Source organism: Notolepis coatsorum (genome assembly GCF_963971535.1).
Source record: "Notolepis coatsorum genome assembly, chromosome: 15".
Taxonomy (NCBI): domain Eukaryota; kingdom Metazoa; phylum Chordata; class Actinopteri; order Aulopiformes; family Paralepididae; genus Notolepis; species Notolepis coatsorum.
This window is the reverse complement of record NC_140179.1, coordinates 59,456,182-59,471,277: the sequence shown is the minus strand read 5'-3', so window position 1 is coordinate 59,471,277 and position 15,096 is coordinate 59,456,182. Positions and strand designations below refer to the sequence as shown.

At 41.1% G+C, this 15,096-nt stretch overlaps 1 protein-coding gene across 1 annotated transcript in view; it reads right to left on the bottom strand.

Moving 5' to 3' along the window:
• The window catches only part of sdk2b (sidekick cell adhesion molecule 2b), an 846,423-nt gene that overhangs the window by 147,560 nt on the left and 683,767 nt on the right, over positions 1-15,096 (bottom strand). Inside the window, 3 exon segments of the mRNA XM_084331013.1 lie at positions 5,834-5,877; positions 6,443-6,613; positions 9,618-9,720. Coding sequence (XP_084187139.1) covers positions 5,834-5,877; positions 6,443-6,613; positions 9,618-9,720 — 318 coding nt within the window.

The window sequence follows — 15,096 nt, the reverse complement described above, 5'->3', positions numbered from 1 at the left end:
TGTTTGGACAAGCGTCTTCCTCAGAGTCAACCCGCCCTACTGTGAGTCTAGTCTATTACGAAGTGCACCGGGTAAAGGTTTGTTTAGAGAGAGAGAGAAGGATAAATGAGAAGTCGGATGAACAGGATGAACCTGTCAAAATTGAGCAGGTGGGAGAGCTGAATGTCAAAAAAATAAATAAATAATTTATGTGCCCACAAAACAAAAAAACACAAGCGTGTAAATATACAAGGCCAGGCCCACATCAGCAACCTGACACCAGATCCCAGGGATCATTAAAGTCACTCAGCCATAACTTCATGAATGATCGATAGATGAATTGTAGGGCATTGCACAATAGGCCAGACAAACGGATATATACACACAGATACTGTACACGCAGACGAAGATAGACTGATAGACAGTCCGTCTGTGCGGTATGTCCGTCAGTCAGTCAAAAGGTTCATTGTTTGGATGCTATCACTCACTCACTCTGAACCAATGTACTGTAGTACAAGGTCGATAGAAAGGGAGAGAGAGAGAGAGAGAGAGAGAGAGAGAGAGAGAGAGAGAGAGAGAGAGAGAGAGAGGAGAGAGAGAGAGAGACACACACACAGTAGAGGCAAGACAGGAGGAATAGAGGTGAATGCAGGAGTGATTATGCAGTAGTATTTAACAATAATAATTATTATTATTATGTCTAGATGTGTCAGTGAAAAGAGACTAAGAGATCATTAAGGACATGATTCAGACCAGCACACCTCAAAGTAGTCTACATGGTTATTAATCATCTCTCTGAATGGATAAAATCAAGGCCCTTTTTAACCATTGTCTGGCAAGACCTTGATTAGTACAGGCTATCATTTCACAGATGGCTTTAGTATTGAGAAACGTAGCACTGTAGGCGGCTGGGTGGCGCAGAGGACATTGCGCTCGTCACCAACACAAGAGACACCGGGTTCGAATCTGGCTGTCGGCGTTGCCTCCGGCTTGGGCCGGCCGTCATACTAACTCAATTGGCAGAGTTAGCGAGTGGGAAGTCGAAGGGTGGTAGTCTGGTCGTTGTGAACAGCGACTCCTACAGGTCGGTTGGGGCGCCTGCACAGCAAAGTCAGGAAGTAGCGGGGGCAGTGTGAGCCTCCCACACGTTACACCTCGCCAAATGAGAGTCCGCGCTGGCAGGTGAAAAGATGTGACAGGCTGCCTCCACATGTATCGGAGGGGACATGTGATGCAAGGCTTCTATCCTCCCTACAACCGGCCAGTGGGGGGCATATGCGACCAACGATCAGGACAGGGGAGGGAGAATTGGCACGAGAGGTAGATTGGGATGGGGAGAAAAATCACAGAAAAAGGAGAAAAATTTAAAAAAAAATAAAAAAGAGAGAAACGTAGCACTGTGCCGCATCCTCTCACAAGGCTCCATTACAGTCCAAAGTGTTTTAGCCTTCAAAGTAAACACCATGATGCAAGTGCTTTTACAAACCAGGAAGCTCACAGTTTAATCAGAGGAGTCTTCATGTGTTCTACCAAGGAAATTGTTGTAAACCGTAAGAAACATTACGGCATTTTCACAATAATAATAATAATAATAATAATAATAATAATAATAATAATAATAATAATAATAATAATAATAATAATAATAATAATAATAATAATAATAATAATAATAATAATAATAATAATAATAATAATAATAATAACGTATGATAATATAATATAATACAAATAACAAACATGGTGGACAGACACAGCATTCAAAGTGGGAAATGAGGGGTTAAAGGCCAAATTCATAGGCCGCTAAGTTAAGTAAGGTATCTAAGTTACCTGCTACATGAGTAACTGGCCTACGAAATGGAGCTACAACCCAGTAAGAACTGTGAAATGATAGCCTGTACTAGTCAAGGTCTTGCCAGACAATGGTTAAAAAGGGCCTTGATTTTATCCATTCAGAGAGATGATTAATAACCATGTAGACTACATTGAGGTGTGCTGGTCTGAATCATGTCCTTAATGATCTCTGTCTCTTTTCACTGATGCATCTAGACATAATTATAAGAGTTCTTACAGTCCTCCTTAAAAAAGACAAAGACCCCACCGATTGCGGTAGTTACAGACCCTTAAGCCTCCTCGGAACCGATATCAAGCTGTATTCTAAGGTATTAGCCATCAGACTCCAAAAGCATATGACGTCTTTAGTTCATCCGGACCAGACTGGCTTCATAAGAGGCCGCTTGATCACGGATAATATAAGACGATTACTACACGTACTAGATGCCAGCAAGGACGACACCACACCTAAGGCGATGCTGTCCCTGGATGCGATGAAAGCTTTTGATAGGTTGGAATGGTCTTATCTATGGGCAGTATTAGGAAGGATGGGGTTAGGAAAAGGATTAATTGATATGATTAAAGTATTATACAAAGACCCATCGGCCATGATTATAACAGGTATAATCACCTCCGAAATCTTTCCGGTATCACGCTCTTCTAGACAGGGTTGCCCTCTTAGTCCCGGACTATTCGATTTATCATTAAAGCATTTAGCACAATAAAGACAATCCCAATTCATAGAACCAATCGCAATCAAGGGCACACAACATAAAATTTGTTTATATGCGGACAACGTAATACTGTTCATGCAAAACCCTAACACCGCAATGCCTCATCTTCTCAAGTTGATTGATGACTTTGGCAGTCTATCGGGATTTAGGATAAATTGGCCAAAGTCGGCTTTCCTTCCACTTAATGCCCCTGCAAAAAATATACTCCTTCCAGAAGAAATACCAATGGTTAAACACTTTAGATGTTTGGGAGTTGAAGTATTCCCTACTATAAGCCAAACCGTGAAGTACAATTACATAAAAATCCAAAATAAGATCAAATACGACTTTGACAGGTGGTCAAAACTTAAAAACTCAGTTCAGGCACGGGTATCAATAGTTAAGATGGATGTCCTACCTACCTGTCCGGGGGGGGGGGGGGGGGGGGGGGGGGGGAGCGAGTGAGAGCATATGTGTGTAGGGTATTAGATAGCAAGTATTAGGTATATATTTCGTATAATACATTATTTAAATGGTGATTTAATTGGATGTGTACTGTTAATTAATGCTTGTATATCTAATTTTATGTTGTTATGTTTATGTTTATGTGTATGTTTAAAAAAAAATAAAAAAAATAAAATATAATAAAAAATATATAGTTCTTACTGATGCTAATATAAGCGGTGCTAATATAAGCGGTCTCTGTCAGCAGCACTGAATATAGTTTTTATTAAAAAATGATTAAAATTAAAACCACCCAAGTCTACATCTTGGCTAAGGCAGGCTGAGATTGGTCCATGAGACCTGAGGTGTTAGAGCCAGACCCCCAGGTCAGACCACCCAGGCTATAACACTCTCTGTTCAGCCCGCCAGCGTCATTCTAGCAACATGAATCCAGGCCAGGCACGAGGGCCAGCAAGACCAAAATTAATAAGAACTCCTTTATTTCATTTTAAACTCAAGTTCTTACTGATGCTATGTATAGTGTATAGACAGGTTTCGCGTCCACATCAGCGCACGCATCAAGGAGGCAAAAAGAACGTAATGCTGGTCAATCACGTCTGGTCAACAATCTATCCATGCCAAAACTAGATATGTAAAAGGTGAAAGACTCACACTCACAGCCGTGCTGATTTGGCAAAATGACATCCAGACGTTTTTGTTTGAAACTACTTTTAGTCAGGGTAGTGTCACGGTTTTCCATAGAGCTCCATTATACTTTTAGTCAGGGGAGTGTCATGGTTTCTCCATAGAGCTCCAGTATACTTTTAGTCAGGGGAGTGTCATGGTTTCTCCATAGAGCTCCATTATACTTTTGGGCAGGGGAGTGTCATGGTTTCTCCATAGAGCTCCAGTATACTTTTAGTCAGGGGAGTGTCATGGTTTCTCCATAGAGCTCCATTATACTTTTGGTCAGGAGAGTGTCATGGTTTCTCCATAGAGCTCCAGTATACTTTTAGTCAGGGGAGTGTCATGGTTTCTCAATAGAGCTCCATTATACTTTTGGTCAGGAGAGTGTCATGGTTTCTCCATAGAGCTCCAGTATACTTTTAGTCAGGGGAGTGTCATGGTTTCTCCATAGAGCTCCATTATACTTTTGGTCAGGGGAGTGTCATGGTTTCTCCATAGAGCTCCAGTATACTTTTAGTCAGGGGAGTGTCATGGTTTCTCCATAGAGCTCGATCATACTTTTAGTCAGGGGAATATCTGCCGATTGCTGATTGGCTCGAACGCGGTATGTTTATAAACAAGAAACCCGTCCATATAGTCTGACGTCACTTTAGTTTCCCACAAGGTCCACTCGTATAGGGATTTATCATTGGGAAAATGTATTATCGGCTATTGTAATAATTATAATTCTGGCTCGTGAACATTGGCAAGCTTTCCATTTTTGCACAAAATGTGTTCTCTTCTATCACTAACATTATTGTTTAAGCATTTTTGGTTGAAATAAAATTATATTAAATTATTTTACGATTAATTCCTAATTGTTTCATGTTGAGCTATAGATTGTGGATGAATACGCACAGAAAGGTACACCATACAAATGTTCATGCTGTATTTGTTTTAAATTAGACGATTTAGAAATGTGTCCATTGGAAATATATGGCGATTTCAAGCGAGGTGGACCGGCCGGAAACAACAAGTAACCACTACACCTCCCCGTAGACCAGGAAGTAACCACTACACCTCCCTATAGACCAGGAAGTAACCACTACACCTTGATATAAGGCCGCCTTGCTGGTCACGAGGACGCCGCCGCTGTGTGGAACCTACTGACGCAACAAGGGGTTAACAACTGCAGGGACTTTAACTCTCATGAAGACTACAACTGCAGACACTTTAACTCTCATGAAGACTACAACTGCAGACACTTTAACTCTCATGGAGACTACAACTGCAGACACTTTAACTCTCATGAAGACTACAACTGCAGGCACTTTAACTCTCATGGAGACTACAACTGCAGGCACTTTAACTCTCATGAAGACTACAACTGCAGGCACTTTAACTCTCATGAAGACTACAACTGCAGGCACTTTAACTCTCATGAAGACTACAACTGCAGACACTTTAACTCTCATGGAGACTACAACTGCAGGCACTTTAACTCTCATGAAGAAGACTACAACTGCAGGCACTTTAACTCTCGTGGAGACTACAACTGCAGGCACTTTAACTCTCATGAAGACTACAACTGCAGGGACTTTAACTCCCATGGAGACTATAACTGCAGGCACTTTAACTCTCATGAAGACTACAACTGCAGGCACTTTAACTCTCATGAAGACTACAACTGCAGGCACTTTAACTCTCATGAAGACTACAACTGCAGGGACTTTAACTCTCATGAAGACTACAACTGCAGGCACTTTAACTCTCATGAAGACTACAACTGCAGACACTTTAACTCTCATGGAGACTACAACTGCAGGCACTTTAACTCTCATGAAGACTACAACTGCAGGGACTTTAACTCTCATGAAGACTACAACTGCAGGAACTTTAACTCTCATGAAGACTACAACTGCAGACACTTTAACTCTCATGAAGACTACAACTGCAGGGACTTTAACTCTCATGCAGACTACAACTGCAGGCACTTTAACTCTCATGGAGACTACAACTGCAGACACTTTAACTCTCATGAAGACTACAACTGCATGCACTTTAACTCTCATGGAGACTACAACTGCAGGGACTTTAACTCTCATGAAGACAGCTTGAATAACTAGTGTCAGCAGACAAACAGAACAAGACAGTTCACGACTTGAATACAATATGAATTCATATTGGAACTGATGTACATAGTTCATAATTGCTGCCAGACAAGCGTGACAACGTCTGGATGCTGACAACACAGTATGAGCAAAAGAAGAGGTCGACATGTCCAGACTATAATACTTAAAGGGATATTTCACTTATAGTAGAAGTTGTCAAGATATACCAAGTCTGACATGGGTACAGTCCATATACATGTGAGTCCGACGTTGAAGATTGAGAGACAGCGATAGTGAGAGAGAGAGAGAGAGAGAGAGAGAGAGAGAGAGAGAGAGAGAGAGAGAGAGAGAGAGAGAGAGAGAGAGAGAGGGGAGAGAGAAACAGAGAGAACGAGAAAAACAGAGAGAAGGAGAGAAAGAAAGAGCGTCTCAAAGAGTGTCATGGAAGTAGGACAAGAAAAGGAGGAGAGGAGAGGAGAATAGGGGAGATGACAGGAGAGGAGAGGAGAAGAAGGGAGAGGAGAGGAGAAGAGAGGAGAAGAGAGGAGAGGAGAAGAGAGGAGAAAAGAGGAGAGGACAGGACAAAAGAGGAGAAGAGAGGAGAGGACAGCAGAGGAGAGGACAGGAGAGGACAGCAGAGCAGAGGACAGGAGAGGACAGCAGAGCAGAGGACAGGAATGGGGGTGGTCCTCTCACCTGACTCGTAGGTGAGCGCTGCGGGAGTCGTTACCCCCCACGGAGGTGACCCTGCAGGTGTAGGTGCCGATGTCTCCCGACCACGTCTGGGAGATGTGCAGCGTGCCGTCAGTGTCCAGACGCATGCGGGGGATAGACTGGATCAGTGTCCCCTCCTTCTCCCACAGGTGCCTGGAAGAGGAGGATGAATATAAGCAGACAGTATACGCTTAGAATGAGAAACTCCTTTATTTTGCCAGGTGCATTTACTGTACATTTAACACGGAATGCGTCCTCTGCGTTTAACCCATCCTAGCTATTTTAGGATCAGTGGGGCAGCCTCAATCTACAGCACCCAGGTAAAAGCCAGGTATACAGTAAGGGCGGGATCCACAAAGAATGGATTGCATGGTGCTAATTGCACCCTTACTTACAATTCATTATGAATTGAAAATGGGGGACCCTGATGTAAACAAGACGAAAGTCTTTCTCTGGTCTGCATCCCTTTAACAATTGTGTGTATTGAGCCATACTGTATTGTATCCATTCTGCAATACAATTTTCAATCAATCAATCAATCAATCAATCAATCAATCAATCAATCAATCAATCAATCAATCAATCAATCAATCAATCACCTAACTCATTCAGCGCCATACCCGAGTATTGTTTTGGCCGTTTTTTTTTCTTTTCGATTTTCCCTTTCTAGAGACCCATGCGGACCTTGCTGACTCACTTTGGGACATTGAAAATGCAATGCCAATCGAATTCCCATAGGTGGCAGTCTCTCCCTATATTGTGAGGAGATGTAACACAGATAGGGGGGATCTGGTGCATTTAGAGCCTTGGACAAAATGAATACATCTCTGCTAGGATTGGTCAATCCAAAAGTACACACGCTTCGTCGCAGGTACATAAACGATCGCCCATACAGCGATCGCTGAGTGTTGGCGTTGAGAGTTTGAGAGAGAGTTTATTGAGAGATTATTGAGAGAGCATATTGAGAGGGCATTGTATTTGTAGTAGTATTCGTAGTAGTAGTAGTAGTATTCATAGTATTCATTGTAGTAGTAGTAGTAGTAGTAGTAGTAGTAGTAGTAGTAGTAGTAGTAGTAGTAGTAGTAGTAGTAGTAGTAGTAGACAGTAGTACTTAGTAGTACTTAGTCGTACTTAGTAGTACTTAGTATTAGGGATGGTACCGAATTCGGTACTTTTAAAGGTACTTACCGAAACACGTCGGTACTACCAAGTATCGATTCACGTGAGATACCGCTTAATTTTTTTTTTTACACTTTAAAAAAATACATTTTAAAAAACTTTTTTCTTTTCATGTCAACATTCACACGCACAATATACGCTTGCCTAGGATTTGACTTGATTCAACAACAAAGCAGCCGGGGCAATGGCAAGCCGAAAACGGTAGAAAATGTGGTTATTTGAAGTTTGGATTATTTTTTTTACAACTGAGGTAGGTAGATTACATTTTTAGAGACTAAAGTACCGAAAAAAGGTACCGTTGGGTACCGTATCGGTTCAAATGTGAACAGTACCCATCCCTACTTAGTATTAGTAGTATTAGTAGTAGTAGTAGTATTCATAGTATTCGTAGTAGTATTAGTATTAGTAGTAGTAGTAGTAGTAGTAGTAGTAGTAGTAGTAGTAGTAGTAGTAGTAGTAGTAGTAGTAGCAGTAGTAGTAGTAGTAGTAGTAAGTAGTTAGAGTAGTTCTTCATTTGATCCTGCGATCATGAAGAGGAAGAGCAAGTCTAGCTTAGCGAGGAAGGTTAGGTTTTGCCAAACCATGCTGTTGAAGTCGGCCTTTCTTGGGGCTACGATTCCAACCACGGGACCGGGCCATGCGCAACCAACCGCAGGGCCTAGGCATGTCTGCATAAACACGTTTTGCCTTTTGCGTAGTGTCCCCCGTTTATCAATGGTGTTTTTATAGCAGTAGATGAAAGTATGCGTTTATAGTAGCAGATGAAAGTACACAAAGATCTCTCACAAGCACAAGGTGTCACTTATTATTATGAAAGTGCACCTGCTTAATGGAGCTAGGCTGGGCGATGCTTGTTATCATCACAGCTAGATCTCTTCCCGATTAGCGATTCATTTCCTCCCCCCCTCCTGGTATCACAGCAGGCCTTGTCTGTTTATCTCAGTCCCTCTGACACCTGCGTTATCAAACACCCAGATTCAGAGGCCTGTCAGAACCCGGGACGCTCCACTGTATCTGCACCACACGGCGGTGTGTGTCCTCTGTGGAGACGGTCCATTGATCTCCGCTGACGCTTGATGTCGCAGCGTCACAAGTTCAATAGCACTTCACCGGTTACCACTAGGGATGGGAGTGAGCAGGGGTGGAAAGTACTTGAGTAATTGTACTTTGTTACAATAGTTACTACTGTTACTATATACTGTTACTACTGTTACTATAGACTGTTTCAACGCAACCAACATTCTAAATGGACCCAGGCTCACTTCCTGTTGCAGTGTTTGCTCATATCCAGGGGTGTAAAGTACTTGAGTAATTGTACTTCGTTACAATACTTAAGTACTGTTTTTGGGGATTTGTACTTTACTCGAGTATTATTAGGTTTGTATACTACAATTATAAAAATAATTACATTCCAGAGAAGAAAAAAAACATACTTTCTACTCCTTACATTGTTTCTCTGGCCGAACTAACGTTAACGTTATTAATCCTGCGGCCGCACTTTATTTAAAAACAGCTAATCAAATCATCATCAATGGAAAATTAACCCGCCCATACCAATGCGGATTGGTGCAAGACTAGAAAGCGGGGATATTTGATTAAACACCTGCTATCAGAAGAATAGACCGTCAGAAAAAAGTTTTTACTTTTACTTTTGACTAAACTAGAAACTTTTAGACTTTTACTCAAGTGTGTTTTTAGCCAGATACTCTGACTTTTACTTGAGTAAGATTTTGAGACGGTACCCATACTTTCACCTAAGTATAATTTCTGGGTTATTTTTACACCCCTGAATAGCACTTCACCGGTTACCGCTAGGGATGGGCATGAGTAATTGATAAAAAAAAAAAAATCTTGTTGTAACAGGCAGCCATGTTGGAAGAAAGAGTGCTACATTCCGTGCAAGGCCTCTATCATCATCAGTGGCCTTATCTCTGGACCCACAAGACTAAAGGAGGCTACACAGACACATGTATCCTACCTGACGGTGACGCTGGGGTCGTGGGTCACGCCACAGGTCAGGACAGCCTTGGTGCCCTTGATGACGCTCTGGTCCTGAGGAGGCGTGGTGATGCGGGTACGAGCTGGAGAGAGGGAGGAGAGAGGAGAACTGAGACCATAACACAATACCCCCTACCCGGGCTGTTAGACACACAAACATAAAATATATATATATGAAACACATTTAGAGATGATCTGTTGATGAAATGGGACGACATTGGCTCGGGAGGTAGAGCAGTCTGGTAATCCGGAGGTTCCCGGTTTGCTTCCCGCTCCTCCCGGGCAGCGTGTCAAAGTGTCCTTGAGCGAGACACTTAAGCCCTAATTGCTCCCGAGTCCCGATGAGCAGGTCGGCACCTTGCATGGTCGCCTCCGCCGTCGGTGTGTGAATGTGTGAGTGAATGGGTAAAATGTGAGGAACAAATTGTAAAGCGCTTTGGATAAAAGCTGCTATATAAATGCAGCCATTGTCCCTTTTCTCGCCAACTACCTCTAATAGAACACTAGCATCTGAGATGGTATTTAAACCTGTCAATCTTTTCCTTGCGGTGAGAGGTGAGCCTGCTTTTATTTTTAGAAAGCACAGTCTCACTAATGGCCAACTTATCAAACTCACTTCGCTTATCTCCAGTGTAGGTGGCAGAGGGGGCAGTGAAGCACACTTTAACCCTTTCACTGCCACACTACAGAAGGTTAACCCTTTCACTGCCACACAACAACAGGTTAACCCTTTCACTGCCACACTACATAAGGTTAACCCTTTACCTACATAACCTTCTGTTAACCTTCTGTAGTGTGGCAGTGAAAGGGTTCATGTGCAAGTCACAAGCAAGTCTCCAACTTCAAGTCAAAAGCAAGTCTAAAGTCTTCACCTTCAAGTCACAGTCTCAAGTCTTCACCTTCAAGTCACAAGCAAGTCTCAAGTCTGGGCGGCTGGGTGGCGCAGCGGACATTGCGCTCGTCACCAACGCAAGAGACACCGGGTTCGACTCCGGCTGTCGGCGTTGCCTCCGGCTTGGGCCAGCCGTCATACTAACTCAATTGGCAGAGTTAGCGGGTGGAAGTCGATGGGTGGTAATCTGGACGTTGTGGACAGCGACTCCTACAGGTCGGTTGGGGACGCCTGCACAGCAGAGACAGGAAATGGCGGGGGTAGTGTGAGCCTCCCACACGTTACACCTCGCCAATGAGAGTCCGCACTGGCAGGTGAAAAGATGTGACAGGCTGCCTCCTCGTGTGCCGGAGGGGACACGTGATGCAAGGCTTCTATCCTCCCTACAACCGGCCAGTGGGGGGCATATGCGAGCAACGTTCAAGACAGGGGAGGGAAGAATTGGCACAGTCGAATTGGAATGGGAGAAAAATAGAAAAAGAGGAGAAAAAGTGGATAAAAAAAAATAGCAAGTCTCAAGTCTTCACCTTCAAGTCACAAGCAAGTCTCAAGTCTTCACTAGCAAGTCTTAAGCAAGTTCCAAGTCACCGTGTTTTAGACTTGAGTAAGTCACTGTTACTGTTACACATCAGGCAAGACAAGTCAAGTCATTGCTCCATGAAAATCACAAGTAAAGTAACCATGAAAGAATTGTTTAAAACAAGAGAGAAAGAGGTACAATGGTTAGTTGGCTAGTTAGTTAGTTTATACCATCATCACTATTACTACTGTTTGATTGAATCATGCCACTCACTACTGTTCACTACTACTACTGTTATCACTATTATCATTATCATCATTATTACTTTGCACTTTATTCTATCGTTATTACCTATCCTATCTGTACCCCCGTGCTGCTATGCCATCATAATTTCCCCAAGGGAATTAATAAAGAAACACTTAACTTGACTTGACTTGACTCTACAAGTAGGGATTTTATCAACCAATATCACTATTGATACTGCTTATCAATACCAATACTCCCAAGACAGGTTGTGAAAATAATGATCAGTAATATTTAAACTAACTAACATCTGAAGGTTTCAATGATCAATATCACATACCTATTATCCTATTATCGCATATCAAGTCTGCAAATGTTTAAATTGTGCAAAAAAACTAAAGATAATATTCTATCTGATGATTACAATTTCTGCCGTGGATTATGTAGACACATCTATACATAAATAACACGTCTATACAAGTATTAAGAGCAATGCACTGCTCTGTTGCGATGCACTGCTCTGTTGTATGTTAGAACTTTGTAAAGAAACTCAAAGTATTAAGAGCAATGCACTGCTCTGTTGTTATATTTTTTATTTAACTATTCTATCACACTTTTTACTGTCCGTTCTATTTTATTATTTTTTGCCTATTTTTAAACTGAATCAAACCGTATTTTTTTACTCTGTCTATTCTATTTTATAATTTGTATTACTGAATGAGACTGTTTGGGATGCTAGATCCTAATGTGAAACACTGTGATTTACCTTACCTTGCTACCACTCTATCTTTTTTATGCTCGCTTATGCCTGTATTTTTTACTGTTGTGAAGGACTTTGAACTGCAATTTCTGTATGAAAAGTGCTATACAAATAAAGTTATTATTATTATTATTATTATTATTATTATTATTATTATTATTATTATTATTATTATTATTATTATTATTATTATTATTATTATTATTATTATTATTATTATTATTATTATTATTATTATTATAATAATAATAAATTATTATTATTATTATTATTATTATTATTATTATTATTATTATTATTATTATTATTATTATTATTATTATTATTATTATTATTATTATTATTATTATTATTATTATTATTATTATTATTATTATTATTATTATTATTATTATTATTATTATTATTATTATTATTATTATTATTATAACACAGAAACTTTAATCCTCATCCTCTTGTTTCTTGCAGGATTGTCTTTGTCACACAGCAGAGAGGGAGAGACCGTTCTGCTGCGGTTTGAGTTATATTGACTTTGAACCAGCAAGGGACCGTCAGCAGAATGATGAAGCTCTTGTCTCGAAAGGCTGTCAATTCATAAGCTGTCTTGTCTGAAAGTCAGAAACGGTCTGGAAATATAAGGCTTGAGAGAAAATCTAAATCAAAATCCTTTCAACATGCTTTCAGCTCCATCCCGTCTGCATTGTTTTTTTAAGTTCCTGCATTCAAAAAGTGACCCAATCATGTTGCAAAACGGTAACTTGTCATACTTGATGTCTAGACAAAATGCTAATAGGCTGTGCATTTTATTATTCTTCCATCTTCGTAATATCAAAAAAATTCGCCCCATTTTAACTCTGGCTGATGCTGAAACCCTGATTCATGCTTTTGTCTCATCACGTTTGGACTACTCTAATGCACTTTTTTCAGGCCTACCTAATTCAAGCATCAAAAATCTTCAACTCGTGCAAAATGCGGCTGCACGGATACTAACTAGAACTAGAAAATTTGATCACATCACACCAGTTTTGTCCACCCTACACTGGCTTCCTATTCAAGCCCGATCTGACTTTAAAGTGCTACTCCTCACCTACAAAATGTTAAATGGGCTTGCACCGCTCTATCTATCCGATCTCATCTCCCGATACTCGCCCGCTCGTGCTCTGCGCTCACAAAATGCGGGGCTTCTATAGATTCCTAGGGTTAAAAAGAAATCCGCCGGCCACAGAGCCTTTGTCTACCGCGCTCCCTACCTGTGGAACAAATTACCTGCCGTCATCAGCTCTGTCGAAGCTTTTAAATCCCTGCTTAAGACCCATCTTCTCTCTCTTTCCTTCAACCTACCCTGATCTCACCTGGTCGGGGACTGGCCTTTAGATTAATCTGTCTAGTTTAGTTAGGATGTCTATTTTCCCCCATGTCTGCTTTTTTGCAGCACCACAAACATGGGAACTCTCTAACTATCTCCCTGTCTCCGGCTGTCTCGGAGCAATGACCGGAGTGTTGAATGTCCCGTGATTAAGACGGGGAGGACGCGACCCTCTTTGCGCCGCCCCTGTGCCTCAAATAGATTCGCTATCAGTTCTATCTTTAATCTTTCAAAATGTTCAGTTGCTATCGCTATCAGCTCTATCTTTAATCTTTCAAAATGTTCAGTTGCTATTGCATGCACTCATCTGTGTTTCACTACACACTTGAGTGCATGCTTACCAACTGTTAGTCTGCAACACTACTATCACCGACATCTAAGAAGGGAGATCCCCCCTTGAATGGCCCTTCTAAGGTTTCTCTCCTCCACACTGCCTGTGGAGCATTTTTCCCTATTGTTAGGTTTTAGTGAGTTTTTCCTTACCTTCGCGTGGGGTATGTCTGGGAGTGCTTGCATTCTTTCATTTATTTGCATTTATTTTAAATTTGATGGACCTTATGGTGTTCTTGTTCTGTTCTTGACTTATTGTTATGTTTCTTCTTGACTTGTTTAAAGAAGACGTGTACGGCCCATGGGGACATTAACGTGTGTTGTCGGGCCTTACAAATAAATTTGATTTGATTTGATTTGCAGCTTAATACAAACTCTCAAGTCCTTTCAATTCATGTTCACATGCTTTCGAGCAACACTGTACTTATTGTACTTATTTTATACCTGTTCTTATGTCTGCACTTTCTACATTGCTTTTATTCTGTCAACATTGTATGCCTATGTTCATTTTATGCTATTTGCTGTGAAACACTTTGAGTTGCAATCCATGTATGTATGAAAGGTGCTATATAAATAAAGTTATTATTATGTGCCTCAAGTCAAGTCTCGACTCATGAATACCAAGTCATGTCTTTTATCGACGTTAGTCGGCTGCAAGTCCTAAAATGTCATGTGACTCGAGGCAAGTCGTGCAACTTGGGGACCCCATATCTGGTATGACTCGGACCAAAATCTCAAAGAAGCTGACATTCCTGTATCGATACATACACTTTCTTAAGCCCGGAGCCCTATTTTCTGAAAATCCGCCTAAAAATACATACCTAAGTAAATGGAAGATTGCTCCACTTCTACAAGGTCCATGCATGTTCTTGGTATCTAGGGACATCTATGGATCTCAGGGAATGTATTCCCATTGTCAGAAATATTGTGTCTGTTACTAGGCTTGAGTAAATTGTGATGAAACAAAGGAGAAAATAAATTGTGATTTTTCTTTGCATCTTTGATAGTGAAAAACACCATGCTAAAAATTACCGGACATGAAAAACTGCCACTGAGCTTGTTCAGCACCTTCTTGAGATCACGTGTACAAAAAATCTAAGCAAATTAATAAAGGGATTATTGTTGAAAATATACACTATGGCTGCTGTTTTGACAGGATTAGGGTCTTTACTCTTGGCTACATTTGGGAGAAAAAAAACGCAACATTATGTCATACAGTCTGGAGAGATTGATTTATGACGTGATGTCATCTGCGGCCCGCCGGCTAAAGAGGTTAAGTAAAAAAACGTTTAGTAGCTTCACAAATCCAATGTCACTTTGACTACTCTTGTTCTGCGTGGTATAGTGG